At 49.0% G+C, this 15,912-nt stretch overlaps 1 protein-coding gene across 1 annotated transcript in view; it reads left to right on the top strand.

Annotated features, from left to right (window-relative positions):
* Positions 1-15,912, top strand: part of LOC129008688 (uncharacterized) — a 25,593-nt gene extending 9,681 nt beyond the window's left edge. Inside the window, exon 3 of the mRNA XM_054441044.2 lies at positions 15,295-15,912. Within this exon, the coding sequence (XP_054297019.2) occupies positions 15,295-15,803 (509 nt within the window). The 3' untranslated portion in view covers positions 15,804-15,912. The remainder of the gene's footprint in view (positions 1-15,294) is intronic.

Below are 15,912 nucleotides of genomic sequence, written 5' to 3'. Positions count from 1 at the left end.
GAACCTTCGGTTCTTCATTCATTAATTCATTTAATCCTCTGATTCATTCAATAAATATTTATTGAGTGCCTCCTATGTGTCAAGTCCTGTGCCAGGTGCCAGAGATACCAAGATAAATTAGATATGGTCTTTGTCCTTAAAGGCCTTGAAGGGTGGGGGATAAGACATGGTCAGTTAACGGCACAGATGACACATGCTGTTCTGTTCCAAAGGGAGTAGCAGGTGGTGTGTTGTCTAAGAATGTGTTTCTCAATCTGGCCCCATCTACCATCTGGTTAGCGCAATTTCTCCCTTGCACTTTACCCTGTGATCTTCTCTTATCTTTAGTTTATAAAGCATCACTGCAAGCTTTTGGATTTCTGCATATCTTCTTGAGCATTTTCACAGGGTATGGAGATTAGTCTCATCAGTCATATCTGCTGTCCTTTTTTTATCATCCCAGGAAAGTGGCCTTGTTCCTGTAAGTAATGGGAAGCCAGGGAAGGGTTCAGAGTAGGACAGATGGACACTTTAGAATGACCACTCCAGCTGTAATGTGGAAAATAGACTGAATGGGGGAGGTGAGATAGGCAGCCCAGTCAGGAAACTGCTCCACTGCCCAGGTGGAGCTATCTGAGCAAAGACTGCGGCTGGGGGAGACAGGAGGGTATGGATTCAAGGAATATCAAGCAAATGGAATCAAAGGGACTAAGTAATTCAATCAACAGTGTTTAATTAGCACCTGTTAAGTGCCAGGCACTGTGCCAGGTGCCCAGAATACAGCAGGGAACAAGATAGACACAGCCCCTGCCTTCATTGCCTCTAGATGAGGAAATGGACAATTGGACAATTGGAGCCTTTACAATAAAAGATGATAATAAATGATGCAACAGAGGACATCAGGGCACTGCGGGAAAACAGAAGGGGGCACACGAGGGGGTATGAGGGAAGAATCCGGGCTGATGCCTGGATTGCTGCCTTGGCTGCCGGAGTACGTGATGGGGCCATCGTCTGAGCCAGAGAATCCAGGAGGGCAGAACTCTATGGACATCTCTCTGGGTCCCCCCAAGCCCAGGCCAGGGCAGGAGCAGGGGAGGTGGTGAGCAGAGACTGTTGAATGAATGAATAAATGAATGTGGGCATGTGAATACTTCCCAGCCCTCAGCCTGGCCCTGAAAGAGGAAGATGGGGAGTGGTCCTGAAAGAAACTAGAAGTTTCGGGAAGCCCAGTGGTTACTCAACACCCACAAACCGTCAGCCTCTTCCCAGTTACCCAACGGGCCATATGAGGCAGCCGTGACGCTCCTGATGTCCAGCAAGACGAGCCGGGCTGCCCATGACTCAGTGTATCTGGGGCCTGGGTAGCAGGCAGACCCAGCATACCCCTGGCTGTTCTGAGGCCACCAGTGTGGGCCCCAAAGGCTATTGGAGACCCTCCTGGAACTGGCAGGGAAGGAAGAATTAGCCCTCCAAATTCCCTGGTCATTTGTTCCTAGAGTTGGGACCCTTCCTCTGGCTCCTGCATTCTTGAAGTGTCCCTCTGCCTCAGCACTAAGCCTCCTGGGCTGGGGCTGGGTCTGTTTGCCTCTGTCCAAAAGCAGAAATTGATAATTATCTTCCGTGTGCCCAGTGCCCAGCTTGGACAACCCCTTCCCCTCAGCACATGATATAAAATTTCTCTTCTTTGTCATTTTACTTTTTTTGTTTGTTTGTTTTGAGACAGGATCTCTCTCTGTCATCCAAGCTGGAGTACAGTGGTGTGATAATGCCTCACTGAAGCCTCAACCTCCTGGCCTCAAGTGATCCTCCCACCCCAGCCTCCCATGTAGCTGGGACTAAAGGCGTGCACCACCATGCCCAGCTAATTTTTCTATTTATTTTTTTGTAGAGATTGGTTTTTGCCATCTTGCCAGGCTGGTCTCAGATTCCTGGGTTCAAGCAATCTGCCCCCCCTCAGCATCCCTAAGTGCTGAAATTACAGGCATGAGCCTCTGTGCCCTGCCAGGAAATGTTTCTTTAGTTCAGAGAGAGGTGTATCCTAAGCCCAGGGGCCAGGCTCCCTCACCCTCAGGAGAAGGAAGATTCATCGGGAGCCACATAAACACCATGTCCTTGGCATGTGGCCAGGATACCCATGGTTACACCATGAGTGGGTGGGCCTAGGCTCTGACAGCCTCTGACCCAGGGTGGGGAAGGCACCAGCCCACTGCCCCACCTCTGCCCCTGCCCGCTATCCATATCTGAGTGTCCTGAAATGGGAGATTCTTTGAATCTAAATGATAGAAAGGCCCTCTGTGGTCTTGTTGTCCTCCTGCCCTTTTTTTTCTGTCTTTCTGGTCCATTCATTCTCCTTAATAATCATTTACCACCCCTCAAAAAATTGTCTGCATTCCTATCTTCTCCCTCCCCTACGAAAAAGGACACATGAGCTTCTGTACCTCATCGGGGGCTTGGAATCGCCACTCGGTAGTTCTCCCTCATGCACATTGATGAATGTGTCTGCCTTTTCTCCTATTCATCTGCCTTTGGTCAGTTGATGTTTCAGCAAATATTTAGAGGGCAAAGGGGAAGTTTTCCCTTGGCCCCTAAAGTCGCTGGCCAGGTGTTTGCCATCAGCATGGGATTACATGGAACTGGCAGGGAAAGACTTCTGTGGCTTCTTTGGCTCCTGTCGCTGCTAGTAGGTTGCAAAAGGGCCTAATGGCCCCTGGTATAAATGCAGGTGCATTTGTGTGTGTGTGTGTGTGTGTTTAGCTTGTGTTTATTTTATCCATAGATGTTTATATTAGTATATATTACTCTATATAGTTATATATATATATAAAATAGCGAAATGTATAAGTATACATAAATGGATATTTTATGTGTATGTGTGTGTGTGTGTATACATATATACATTTCTTTATTTATGTTTTATTATTATTTTTCTTGAGATGGGAGTCTCGCTCTGTCACCCAGACTGGAGTGCAGTGGCGCAATCTCAGCTCACTGCAAACTCCACCTCCCTGGTTCAAGTGACTTTCCTGCCTCAGCCTCCTGAGTAGCTGGGATTATAGGCACGCACCACCACGCCCGGCTAATTTTTGTATTTTTAGTAGAGACGGGTTTCACCATGTTGGTCAGGCTGGTCTTGAACTCCTGACCTCATGATTCGCCCTCCTTGGCCTCCCAAAGTGCTGGGATTACAGGCGTGAGTTACCGCGCCTGGCCACATACGTACATTTCTTTTTCTTCTCACATATATGGGGAAATGCCACCAGATTGGCAGATGGTGCTACAAATTTATATGTATAAATATCTAGATTTTAATTTTTATTTATCTATTGATGCACATAATTATATATAACATATTTCTTATATACTTAAAAATAGAAATCTTTTATTTGTGAGTGTATATATATTTCTAGTTTTGCCTTTCCTTGTGTCTGTACCCATAAAACACTCAAGCGACAGGCAGCGCCACACTGTTTCTTGAGAGCAGTTTCCGAAACCCTGAGTCTCCACTGACCCTTGTTCCTCTGGTCTTGTGTGAGGACACAGCTGTACATTGGACTCTACATGTCAGAGCCATTTGTTCCCATGGTGTCTCCATGAGGTTGAGCTCCCACTCTAGGAGAAAACAGCTGTTTCGGGGTGAATGGGGGCAGCAAAACCCAGATGAACCTGGTAGTATCAGGCGGTCTCACATTCAAGTCCTATCTGATTGCAACTTCTCCAAGCTTCTAAGAAGAGAAGGGGCTCTTCTCGGCTTGTGCAACCATACACTTTTCAGCCTAGGCCGTGATCTAAAGGCTGGCTCAAAAACTCACATTGCTCCTCCCTTCTGAAGAATCCAAACTGACCTGTTCAGGCCCTGATTATAATGCCCTCAGCAATGAGAACTCACCTTAACCTGGGACCTGAGACCAGCCTTCTTCCCGAGACCTGAGACCTGAGACCTGAGACCAGTCACTTCCCCAAGGGTGTCCTCCCTATCTCCAAGGCCACAGAGCCTTATCTTGCCCCCACAGCCCAGAACAGTCCAGGAGAGCCAGGGGAAGGGGTGGGGATGAGGCCCCTGCCATCCCTGAGAGATGAACAAGTGAGCAATAGCTCCTTTCTCCATGGCCACAGTTAAAGTGTCATCACATGCAATCACTAAACCATCAGTGGGGCCACTGAAAGGCAAGAGACACTGAAAGGCAAGAGACAGGCCATTCTGCCAAGCAGGAAGCTGAAGACTGTTTCAAGGCAGTATGCCATGGTGGTTAAGAGCACCTCTGCTAGATACTAGCTGCGTGACCCTTAATCCTTCTGAAGTGGATTTTCTTGCTGGTAAAATGGGATAATGATGCCTGTCTGGTAGGTTAGTGTGTGGATTAAATGACTGTGTGTAAAGAAAGGGTCAGCCCAATGCATACTAGGGAGGTGTTCAGGGAATCCATGCTTTCCCATGGCAGTGTCAGAGGCTGTTGCCACACAGCCACACACACCACATGGGCTCCCCAGGTCCCCTTCTAGGCAGCCCATGTTCCCTGCCCGGGCTGGGTTCATCCAGGCTGATGGCCAAATGCAGCCTCCGCCAGGAGGGTAGAGGCCCACTCCATCCTGGGGATTGCCCCATCACGTTGGCTGCACCCATCTTGTGGGCTCCCCACCCTTCAGGTCTTTTCCACCTGAGAGTGGGCTAGGGCTCTCCTTTCTGCCCTAGAATCACTTATTTGTCTGACTCTTCAAGCAAGACGTCATGCGTTTACCGAAATTTCTCAACCACCTCCTGGGAACAAGGCCCTGGCAGGGAGATCCAGGGGCCCAGAAGAAACACAGAGTAGGGAAGGGGGTGGGGCACACAGTTCAATTACTCAAGTACTAAACAAAGGATTTTGTTTTTTCTGACGCTAGAAATAACACCTCTTCGTTGCAGAATATTTGAAAAATACAGACAAATATAAAACAGGCAATAAAAAATCCTGACAGTCCTGATTCACACAGGTAACTGACATTAAAATTTTGTTGTGTTTGATACTAAGGTTTTCTAGGCATTTTAACCTGGTCATAATGGGTAATACAATTGCGTATCCTGCTTTTTTTTTCATTCACCATAAAGGCACAAAACATTTTCCTGGGTTTTTACAAGCCAGCCAGTTAAATTATACCCCGTTGATTTCAGCTCATCATTCTGACAAAAATCCTTAACTTTCATTGGGATTTAGCTGTTTCTTCCTAGGATAGCACAGTGCTGGGTGCCAGCCTGGAGGAAAAGGAGGAGGGAGGAGAAAAAAGGAGAAAAACCAACACCAAGGAGATCCATGCTTTCTGCCCCTTTCTTCCCCTCATGCTAAATACGTTTCTCAGTATGGGAATGCCAGGGCAGCCACCTGACTCCCAGGATCACCTGGACTCACCTGAGGTTCTGAATCTTTCCCCTGCTTGCTTTGCACACCCAACCCTAAAGTGAAGAGATCTCACTCCCTGCTAGGAAAAATGCCTTCCTCTGTGGGATAGCCCTGCAGACCCTAGGCAGCAAAGATTCTGCTCCAGCCACCCTGCTCCCACTGGGGTCCTCTGCCTACTTGTCACATGGCCTGGTTTTCAGGTCTCTATAGCCTGGCCACCCTCTCTTGACTCAGCACATACCCCAAAGTGTCAGAAAGGTCGTAGAGCTCCAGCTGGGCCTGGCTGAGTGTGGAGCAGGGTAGGGCAGTCCCTTCTCTGTTCTGGATGCTATGCCTCTGTTAATGCAGCCTGCATTTGCATTTGTTTGTTTGGCAGCCTCTGCCTCAGCTCATGTAGGGCTTGTGGTCAGCTCAAACTCTGAGCTCCTTTTTGTATCATTGTTGGTAAACCAGTTCTCCCATAGCCTGTGTTTGGGCAATCTTTTGAAGAAATCACACGCAAGCCTTGATATGTTTCCCATTTTAAATATTTGTGTTGATTTTTAGCACCCTTCCTGACTTTTTGTCATGGGTGAACCTGATAAATGTGCACCATGTCTTTATCCAACCTGTTGATGAAATAATTACCTCAACCTGGCCCAAGACAGAAACTCCCTTCTCACAGGCCCTGGCCCATAACCAGAGCCATAAGTTTGATCAGCTTCCTAAAAGCCTGTGAGGAAATACCACCTTCTTTAAAAATCCAATCATGCATTAATATTCACCCAAAATAATTAAAATCAGATACTCAGACAAATACCTATACATGAATGTTCATAGTAGCACTATTCACAATAGCCAAAAGGTAGAAATAACCTAAATGTCCATCAACAGATAAATGGATAAACAGAATGTGGCATTCATACAATGAAATATTACTCAACAATAAGAGCAGTAAAGTTCTGTTACTGCTACAAAATGGACAAACCTCAAAAAAACATTGTGCTAAGTGAAAGAAGCCAGATACAAAAGTCACATATTATATGATTCCATCTATGTGAAATATTCAGAATAAATAAATCCATAGAGGCAGAAAGCAGATTGGTGGTTGCCAGGGGCTGAGGGGTAGGGGAAACAGAGAGTGACTGCTTAAGCAGGTTTTCTTTTGGGGTGATGAAAATGTTTTAGATGGGCATAGTGGCTAACAGCTGTAATCCCAGCACTTTGTGAGGCTGAGGCTGGCAGATTGCTTGAGCCCAGGAGTTCAAGACCAGCCTGGGCAACATGGTGAAAAATAATACAAAAAAATACAAAAACTAGCTGGGCATGGTGGCGCATGCCTGTAGTCCCAGCTAGTCAGGAGGCTGAGGTGGGAGGATCACCTGAACCTGGGAGGTGGAGGTTGCAGTGAGCCGAGACCACACCACTGCACTCCAGCTTGGGGTAACAGAGACAGACCCTGTCTCAGAAAAAAAAAAGAAAAAAAAATATATATATATATGAACTAGATAGAGGTCATGGTTGCACAACACTGTGAATGTACTAAATGCCACTGAGACATACACTTTAAAATGGTTGATTGTATATTACGTGAATTTCACCTCAATAAAAAATGATTTGCAAAAGAAAATAAATTCAGTTATACATTCAACCGACAACCTTGTGCTGGGTATTGAGAACATGGAAATGAATCAGACCTGGTTCCTGCCAGTGCTGGTAGAGCCCATAGCCTTAGATGCTGAGATGGGGCAGTTGAACCCAGAACTTGAGCATTGCCCTCTGAAATTTACCTACCGGGTGGGTTCTCTCATGGGTTCCCACCATACAGACTGCCAGGGGGTACTGCCCCTTCCATCTCAGTGATTGGAATGCATCCTTTGAGTAACTTTGCCGTGGAGAAGTCTGACAATCATTCCCTCTGTCACGTGATCAAGCCTGTTATCAATGGTGATGAGTCATGCTGTTGGAATGTTCCCTTGATATAATGCAATGAGAGTGGCACTTCACCTCTGTGACCTTCCTCCCAAGAACTCAACGAAGTCTAATCATGAGAAAACCAACAGCAAAGCCCAAATTAACAGTCTGCACAATACCTGATGATGAATACTCAAAACTGTCAAGATCATCAAAAACCAGGAGAGTCTGAGCAACTCTCCCAGACCAGGAAGAAAGGATGGAGGCATGATGTTTAAGTGTAACATGGCATCTTGGATGGAATTCTGGGACAGAAAAAGGACATTAGGTAAAAACAAAGGAAATGTAAACAAAGTATGGATTTTAGTTAATAATAATTTACTAATACTGGTTCATTTGCAGTGGCAAATATAAGATGTTAGCAGTAGAGGAAAGTGGGTGAGGATATGTGAGAATCCTCTGTACCATCTTTGCAACTTTTCTGTGCATCAAAAACTATTCTTTTAAGAAGTTTCTCTACTTGTTCTAAAATTTTATTTTAAATTATTATCCTTAAAAATTGCATCCTTAAAATGGCTATAACAGGCTGTTCAGATAGAGGTGACAATGGGGACATGAATGGGGTGGAGTGTGACCTACTAAACAGTTTGCTGTGTAAGTTATCATTTGTTCTCCAGGTGCTGACTCCAGGGAGAAACATAGGGCCTTGCCTGATCTCCACCCTCCCCTTCTAGTTCCTGACCTGCCTCTTTTTGATAGGCTCCTGACTTGGGGGCATCCTTATAGACACCCATATCTTCAATATCTTCAAAAGTCCAGACTAAGAGAGTCAGGGTCTGGCCGGGCACGGTGGCTCATGCCTGTAATCCCAGCACTTTGGGAGGCCGAGATGGTGGATCACCTGAGTTCAGGAGTTCGACACCAGCCTGGCCAACATGATGAAACCCCGTCTCTACTAAAAATACAAAAATTAGCCACGTGTGGTGGTGTGTGCCTATAATCCCAGCTACCCGGGAGGCTAAGGCAGGAGAATCACTGGAACCTAGGAGGCAGAGGTTGCATTGAGCCAAGATCGCCACTGCACTCCAGCCTGGGTGACAGAGTGAGACTCTGTCTCAAGAAAAAAAAAAAAAAAAGAGTCCAGGTCTCTCTTCTGTAGCCATAAGATCCTACAGCAGTTCTGCTTCCCAGGTCCTGGATCACACATCTTCCCCAGGGCACTTACACCAGGAAGAACTTTAGATGAGCCATTTCACTGCCTTCCCACAGGGGTGCGGCCTCATGGCCCCATGGTTATGTTCTAAGTCAACAGTAGAATGACATCTTAATCCAGCATAATATCCACTGATGCTCCCGCCCACTAGCCAGGGGCTATTTCCTCCTCTGCTGAGTAGAGAAGATTGGTACATAAGGGCATCACAGACACTATCCTTTTGCTCAGAAGGGCATCACCATGCCTTCGACTGGCAGGATAGTGGTTAAGAGGAATGATTTGGAATAGACAACCCTACATTCAAATCCTGATTCTATCACGTATTCATTTATTTAAACCCTATGACCCTCAGTTTCCACAACTGTAAAATACAGGTAATAAGGCTCTGGATTATTGAAGGTATTGGTAATCTGGAATGTCGCTGGCAGAGGGTCTAAAAGTCTCTCCTCTGTGGTTTCCATCATTTACCTTTTGAAAGTTGAATCTCCAGGCCAGTGCAGTGTCTCATGCCTGCAATCCCAACACTTTGGGAGGCCGAGGCAGGCAGATCACTTGAGGTCAGGAGTTCGAGACCAGCCTGGCCAACATCGTGAAACCCTGTCTCTACTAAAAATACAAAAATTAGCAGGGTGTGGTGGTGCACACCTGTAATCCCAGCTACTTGGGAGGCTGAGGCAGGAGAATTGCTTGAACCTGGGAGGTGGAGGTTGCAGTGAGCCGAGATTGTGCCACTGCACTACAGCCTGGGTGACAGAGTGAGACTCTGCCTCAAAAAAAAAAAAAAAAAAAGTTGAATTTCCAGTCTCCTGGTGTTTGTGTTCTCTGTGAGTCCTCGAAGCTCTCCGACGGTGGTTCTGTGAGCACAGTAGTGGGCTCCACTGTGGCCAGGGGTGCAATTCAGCTCAAAACTCCTCTGGAGCAGCTGGGGGAAGGCCAGGAGGGTCTGATACTTGCCCATCCTGACATTTTCACCCCTAACCCTCTGTCAGTGACATTCCTTGTCATGTCATTTACCTGAAGGTTTGTGAACCTCTGGCAAGTTGTGGGGAGGCAGTGAGCAGGAGAAAGCAGCAGGGGTTCACTGGCTCACCAGCCTCCCTTCTGTTCTAACAGTTACCAACAGTGGAAAGAGGCTGTCAATGCCAATTTGAATGATTACCTTGTGCTAGGAATCTTGAGCCTCCCTTTCCCAAGCCCTTGGATCCCAGGTCAAGTGGGAGAACTCTTATAATTCTTTTATGTCTCTGAATCTTGTCTCCATAATCAAACTAGAAATTACCCATAGGACATGTTTCTTTCTCTTCTTGACTCTCTTTATCAAATGTTGACCTACACACCCACTGTAAATATCCCCAGAGAGATACATCATTCCCTGGGTAAGGAAAACTATCATTGCCATTGTCAGTGGTGAGACTCCACAATCACTATCAAGAATCACTACCTTTACCACACCATCAACCATCATAGCAAATTCTGCTGTCCTCAAAATGCCTTTAATAATAGTTGTAATTTATTGAACACCTAGTATGTGTCAGATACTGAAACAAGGGCTTTCCATGTATAATCTTAATACAATTATCTAAAGTCCATGTTCTTAATAAACAACGCTGTTCCAGCCCTGGTCCAGGAGTGTAAAACCCTCCTTCCTTTTGCTGGGAGCATTTGCATCTGCTGTTGTTGCTGTGTTTTTGCCACTGTGAACACTGCACATGGACAGGCCCTGGAAGACCATCCCAGGGTGTGTGAGAGCCCCTGGGGTAGGGGGACAGACCTGGGAACCTGAGCTGGGCACCAAGCATGCCAAAGCTCTCAGCTCTGCCCATGAGCTAAGGACTGGCAATGACCTTGGAACCAGGAGCTGGCATAACCAGAAAATCAGTGAAACTCCACTAGAAGACAGGGACTTTAAACAGGGCTTCAGGCTCCTGTCAAAACTCTTAGATGGAGCTGATAAGAAGTCCACAGCCTGCAGGGAAATGGCACCTGCTCCCAAAGCCACAAGTCCATTCGTGATACAGAAGCCAGCAAAGAAAGAGAGAGAACTGGCTGGATCTTGAAGCCAGTAGGGGGAGAGGAAAGGATGACAAGGGATTTGCCTATGGCCAGACTTGACTCAGAAAGTTACTGGTGAGGAGACTGTCACAGAGGAGTGCTCAAGGTCTTGTGCATGCCTGTACCCAGCACTCCTTTATATTTTACAGGGCTGTCATCAGATGACTCATCACGGAAACCACCCCATGTCTATCCCAGTGCAAACCTGCCCGGAATCAGGCGCACACCTACAGAGGCCAGGGAGGTCCAGGAGGTCTAAGACATGAGCCAATGTGACATGAGCTCCTGGAGCCCCCCAGTGTGCCAGACATTAGCCCTTTCATTGAAGGACTGTGAGGAGGCCCAGGCAGTACACCAAGGGGCAGCCAGGGTGCTGGAGCACTTGGAGGTCTCAGGGCTGCTACAGCTGTGCCATTGTGTACTGACTGCACATCAGCTCCCATTATACCCTGGCATCCAGCACTGTGCCTGGCACATAGTAGGTGCTTATTGAGCACACAAATGAGAGGATGAAAGGTCCCTGCCCTAGAGGCATTCACAGTCTAGCAGGGAGACATGGCACACTGCAAACCCGTGAAGAATGTTCCCCAGTGGTAGCCTTGGATTTTGGCCATTGGATACCTTGAGGTAGTGAAGTATGTCCAGGACCAGGTGGAGGGTGGTGCGTGGGGGGTGGTGTGAGCACAGGCTGCAGGGGAATGCTGCGTGCATGCATGCACAGGGCTCAGCTGTCCCAGGAGTGCTGGGGAACCGCATGACGCAGGACAGGGCGGCAGGCTGAAGGAAGGGTGGGGCAACCCAGGAGAGTGCCAGTGAACCCATGGGGAACCAGTCTCAAACCTGCCTTCCTGCTTCCCTTCCCCCATCCACAGTTTACTGCTCCAGGCAAAGTCCACTGCAGTTCACAGAGAAGCAACAGCTTTTTAGGCATCTGCAACCTAAGTCATAAAGATCAAAGTGGGATAAAGCTGGAGTGAGTTTCTGAGTACCAAAAATAAGTAAGATCTCAGAGATTACTTTAAAAAGTAGAGGCAGCTCAGTGCAACAGAAGGAGCTTTAGCCTCAGCATTAGACAAATCTGAATTAAAATCCTGGCTTAGCCACTCTAGCACCTACACTTCCCAAGCCTCAGTTTCTTCTTTAATCTGGGCGCTAGAGATGGTGTCTGTAGGGGGGCCTGGCTCATTTAGCCAGGGCTCAGTGAAGGGTAGGTAGGCATGGCCCTGTCACAGTCATTGCGGGGTCCCCGACCATAGCTGTGAAGGGGTCTGGACAAGCAGATGCTAAAAGCCACTGGGACCTGCATACAGGGAGAAAGTCACTCATGTCTTCTAATACTGGAAAGAGATTGTGACTACCTACTAAAATTGCCCCAAGCAACATTCTATGCAGAGGAGAAAGAACAATGTGGTGTGACTAGTCCTTCCAGCCTCAGTGGAACAGCCACACAGTACTTCCCGTCTATCAGCTCTCTATCAACTCATCTCCTGTGTCAGGTTATGGGCCAGGGCAAGAGGGAATGAGAGGAGAGGAAGATCCAGTCCCTGCCCCCTGGAAATGCAGACTTTTGCAGGGCCAGATTCTCGTGAGCAATGGCATGCCATGATGCCAAGCCTCACCAGGTCCAGGCCACGGCTGGAGCTGCAGAGTTCAGGCTGTTTGCGTGGTGACCTCCCAGACTTAGTCAGCGTCCCCACCATCCCCAGCTTTAGTTGCATCATTGCACTCTCACTTATGCCACTAATATTCACTGAAGCCTGCTCTGTAGTAGGGCCTGAATACAACAGAATGTGGCCTCTGCCTGCATGAAGCCTCAGTGACATGGACCAGTCAGTCCCAGTGAAAGGGCGATTCATTCTCTCCTGTTTTGTGATTGTGTGTCTGCCTCCCCACCAGATCGTGTGCTCCATGGAGCAGGGGCTGTGTCTGTCCTGATCACTGTCAGCTCCACTGTCCTGATCACTGCCCAGAGTCTGCTCCAAAGCCTCCTCCAGAGAGGGTGCTCCATTGATTGAACAGCTCCGTGAGGAGAAGTGTGACTGACAGCACCCTGGGAACCCAGAGGAGGAAGTCACAACGCCAAGGGATAGCCAAGAAAGGGCTCTTGGCAGAGGCTGTGGGTAGAGTTTGTATAGGATGGAAAGAGGCAGGGCTGGAACAAGCAAGGGTGTGGCAGTAGGAATGAGGTTGAGCTTTGCAGGAGTGCTGGGGAAGAGAGGTGGCAAGGTTAGCTGAGTGCAGGCCAGGAAGAGTTCAGGTGCTGCCTCTTGGGGTCTTGGGGTCTCTCTGCCTCTCTACATAGCTCTTAGTTTCCCCTAACCCCAGGGTTCTCACTCCCTCATCCCCCTACCTTCTAACAAATCATCAAGAAGTTCATGGATAAGGGACCCTGAGGGCAGCAAGGGAGGTGGTGAGAGCTCCAGTTGTCTGAGTCTAAGACCTTCCTCTGATGAAGTCCCAGCTCCAATTACCTTTCCCACCTAGCATGGCCAGAGAAAGTACAAGATGCCCAGTCAGATTTGAATTTCTGATAAACAGTGAATAATTCTTTAACATTACGGATATTTGGGACATGTGCTTATACTAAAAAGTTATCCATTGCTAATCTGAAATTCAAATTTAACAACATATCCTGTATTGACATTTGCTAAACCTTGCAAACCCTCCCTTGACCCCCGCTTTTCAGCATCTGTCATTCACCCCTGCCCTGAGCCCCCAGGAACCATCAGAGGTTGTGGGCCTCCTGCAACATACTCAATGAAACAGAAATTCAGAGCTGCGAGGAACACTGAAGCTTATCTAGCCCCATTGCTCCCCCTATAAGTGGACTAGGAGGCTGAGGCCCAGAGGGAGCAGGCACTGGCAGGTCCTTGGGCACCTCTCAACAACTTGACTGGAACTTGGGCCTTCATGACAACAGGAGGACCCTCGGTTGGGGGCTTCTTAGGAAAGGCCAGGGCCCTCCTGTTCATCATTCTGGGGCAAGGCAAGGCAGGGAATCTCCAGGTTTCTGCCCTGACCCTGGGCTGTGGTTTCCTGGATCTTGACACCCCCAAGTGAGTCACCTCCACCTCCCAGGCTACATCTGACTCAGTGCCAAGGCCCTGGGGCTCCTCAGCTCTTACCTGGCTCCCAGGTTGGAGGAGCCAAGTGGGCAGAGCTGGGGTGGCTCTTGGGCAGGACTTTGTGGGAGGGACTAGACCTCGTGAGAGGCTCATTTCCCCACAGTCCTCCTCAGGCCCTGGTAATGGCCCAGTCAAGGGCAGCCCTCAGAAACTCCCAATGGTGCGGCTGGGCGCAGTGGCTCACACCTGTAATCCCAGCACCTTGCGAGGCAGAAGCGGGCAGATCACTTGGGGTCAGGAGTTCAAGACGAGCCTGACTAACATGGTGAAACCCCGTCTCTACTAAAAATACAAAAGTTATCTAGGTGTGGTGATGGGAGCCTGTAATCCCAGCTACTTGGGAGGCTGAGGCAGGAGAGTTGCTTGAACTCGGGAGGTGGAGGTTGCAGTGAGCCAAGATCGCACCACTGCACTTCAGCCTGGGTGACAGAGCGAGACTCTGTCTCAAAAAAAAAAAAAAATGGAAACTCCCAGTGGTGCAGCTAGAGCTGAGGAGAAGGTGGAGTGCCTGGTGGCAGGCGGGGTGGGGGTACGTGGGTCGGTGGGGGAGGGACATAGATTTGATTAAAATCACTCAGCCCATCAGGCCTACAGGGGTCTTCTGTCAAGTGACCATTCCCCGCTCCCCACTGAAGGTGCCCATCCCTCTGGGCTCTGTTTCTTCATCTCATCTTTCCATTGTTATGTTATGTATTAGTTTGCTTATTGTCAATGTCTAGTTAGAACATAAATCCTGTTCACTATTTCAAGATCATAAAACAGTACCTGGCTCAACAAGCTTTGTGGAAATTGCCCTTACTGCATTTCACCTTGTGTGGAACATGGCCCCTGATGCCACAGTCCCCCACCCTCCCATGAGCATCTCAGCATCTGCCAGGAGACCGGCTGTGTGCAGAGCTTTGTGCTCCCCCGGTCCAGGTTCCAGTTCCCTCCTCCGATTACAGCCCGGCCTGGGTCCTGGGACTGAGAAAGTAAAAGCACAGGGTTGGGGAAGACTGACAGACAGTGGGTTTAGGGTGCTGCTCAGGGTGGGGCTGTCACCTGCCTGCCCCAGTGCTTCCACCTGAACCACACAAACCCACAGCACCTAGGCGTGGCCCAGGAGCTCAATCCCAGGCCCACACGGAGCTGACCCCTCCCAGCCAGTCGGGCTGAGGGTACAGCACTGAGCCAGAAGCTGATGATCTGTCTGCCTTGGCTTGTGACCTGCCAGATCCCGAAGCCTTGCCGGGCCTGGCTCTGTCTGTCTGTACAACGATGGCTCTGGGCTGACTGGTCTCTGAGGCCTGCCAGCTCAGCCCACCCATGGCTTTTTCCTAGCCCTTATCTACCTCTAAACCTCTGTGCCAGCCACTCCTGCATTACCCTGGGGGTACTCCTGAGCCAAGGATCTTAGACCCTCCCCTTCACCCTAGTCAGACCCTTTGCTGGCCCTTCTCTGGGACCCAAGTCCTGGTCCTAACTGTCTTGGGGACCATAGGCAGTTGGTGCCAAAGGACTGTCCCCAGGATACTTGGGATACTTTAAAGTCATTCAGGAAAATGTTATTCAGGGAAAATCTGTCCACATTTACCTGGCTCCAGCCCTCTAACCAATCCTCCTTTGGGACGCCTGCTCCCCTGACATGTTCAAAGCTGAACTCTTTATCTTTCCCCAGACCTGCTCTTCCTGTCGCAACCTCAGCAAGAGCATCACCAACGAGCCAGTCACCTGGGCCAGGAACCCAGAAGCCACCAAGCCTCCTCTCACTTTCTGCCTGCCCTCCTCCGATCCTTAACTAAATCCTGGCCACCCCTCTGTGCTGTCCTGGGGACTGCCCACCTCTCACCTGCCGCAGAACTGCCCAACTTCATCCTTCATCTTTTCATCCTGAACCTCGAAAGCAGAGGGCCCTTTGACACCACTGTCTGCCTTCAGTCCATGCTTCATGCAGCAACCAGAGAGGGACCCTGCTGGCCACACACCCAGCCTTGTCACTCTCCTGCTCAAAACCCTTCCATGGGTCCCACTGCCCTCTGGATAAGGTCTGGCTCCTTGGCCTGGCATTCGAGGCCCTCCAGGCTCTGGACCCTGCCAGCCTTATCAGCTCATCTCATATGGCTGTTCCACTTGTGGCCAATCATCCTCCAGCTCTCAGCTGTGGCTCACGATGTTCACTCCACCTAGGAGGGCTCTATTCTTCCACATCTTTAGGTTCCTCCATCCTGAATCATCTGGAGAGTCCGCTCTGGGAATTGACTCCTTATTTAGGGAGGCTGGATAAACAAGGCTTTTC

This window comes from Pongo pygmaeus, chromosome 9, assembly GCF_028885625.2.
Source record: "Pongo pygmaeus isolate AG05252 chromosome 9, NHGRI_mPonPyg2-v2.0_pri, whole genome shotgun sequence".
Lineage (NCBI taxonomy): Eukaryota > Metazoa > Chordata > Mammalia > Primates > Hominidae > Pongo > Pongo pygmaeus.
Note: the sequence above shows the minus strand (reverse complement) of the source record. Positions and strands in the feature narration are given on the sequence as shown.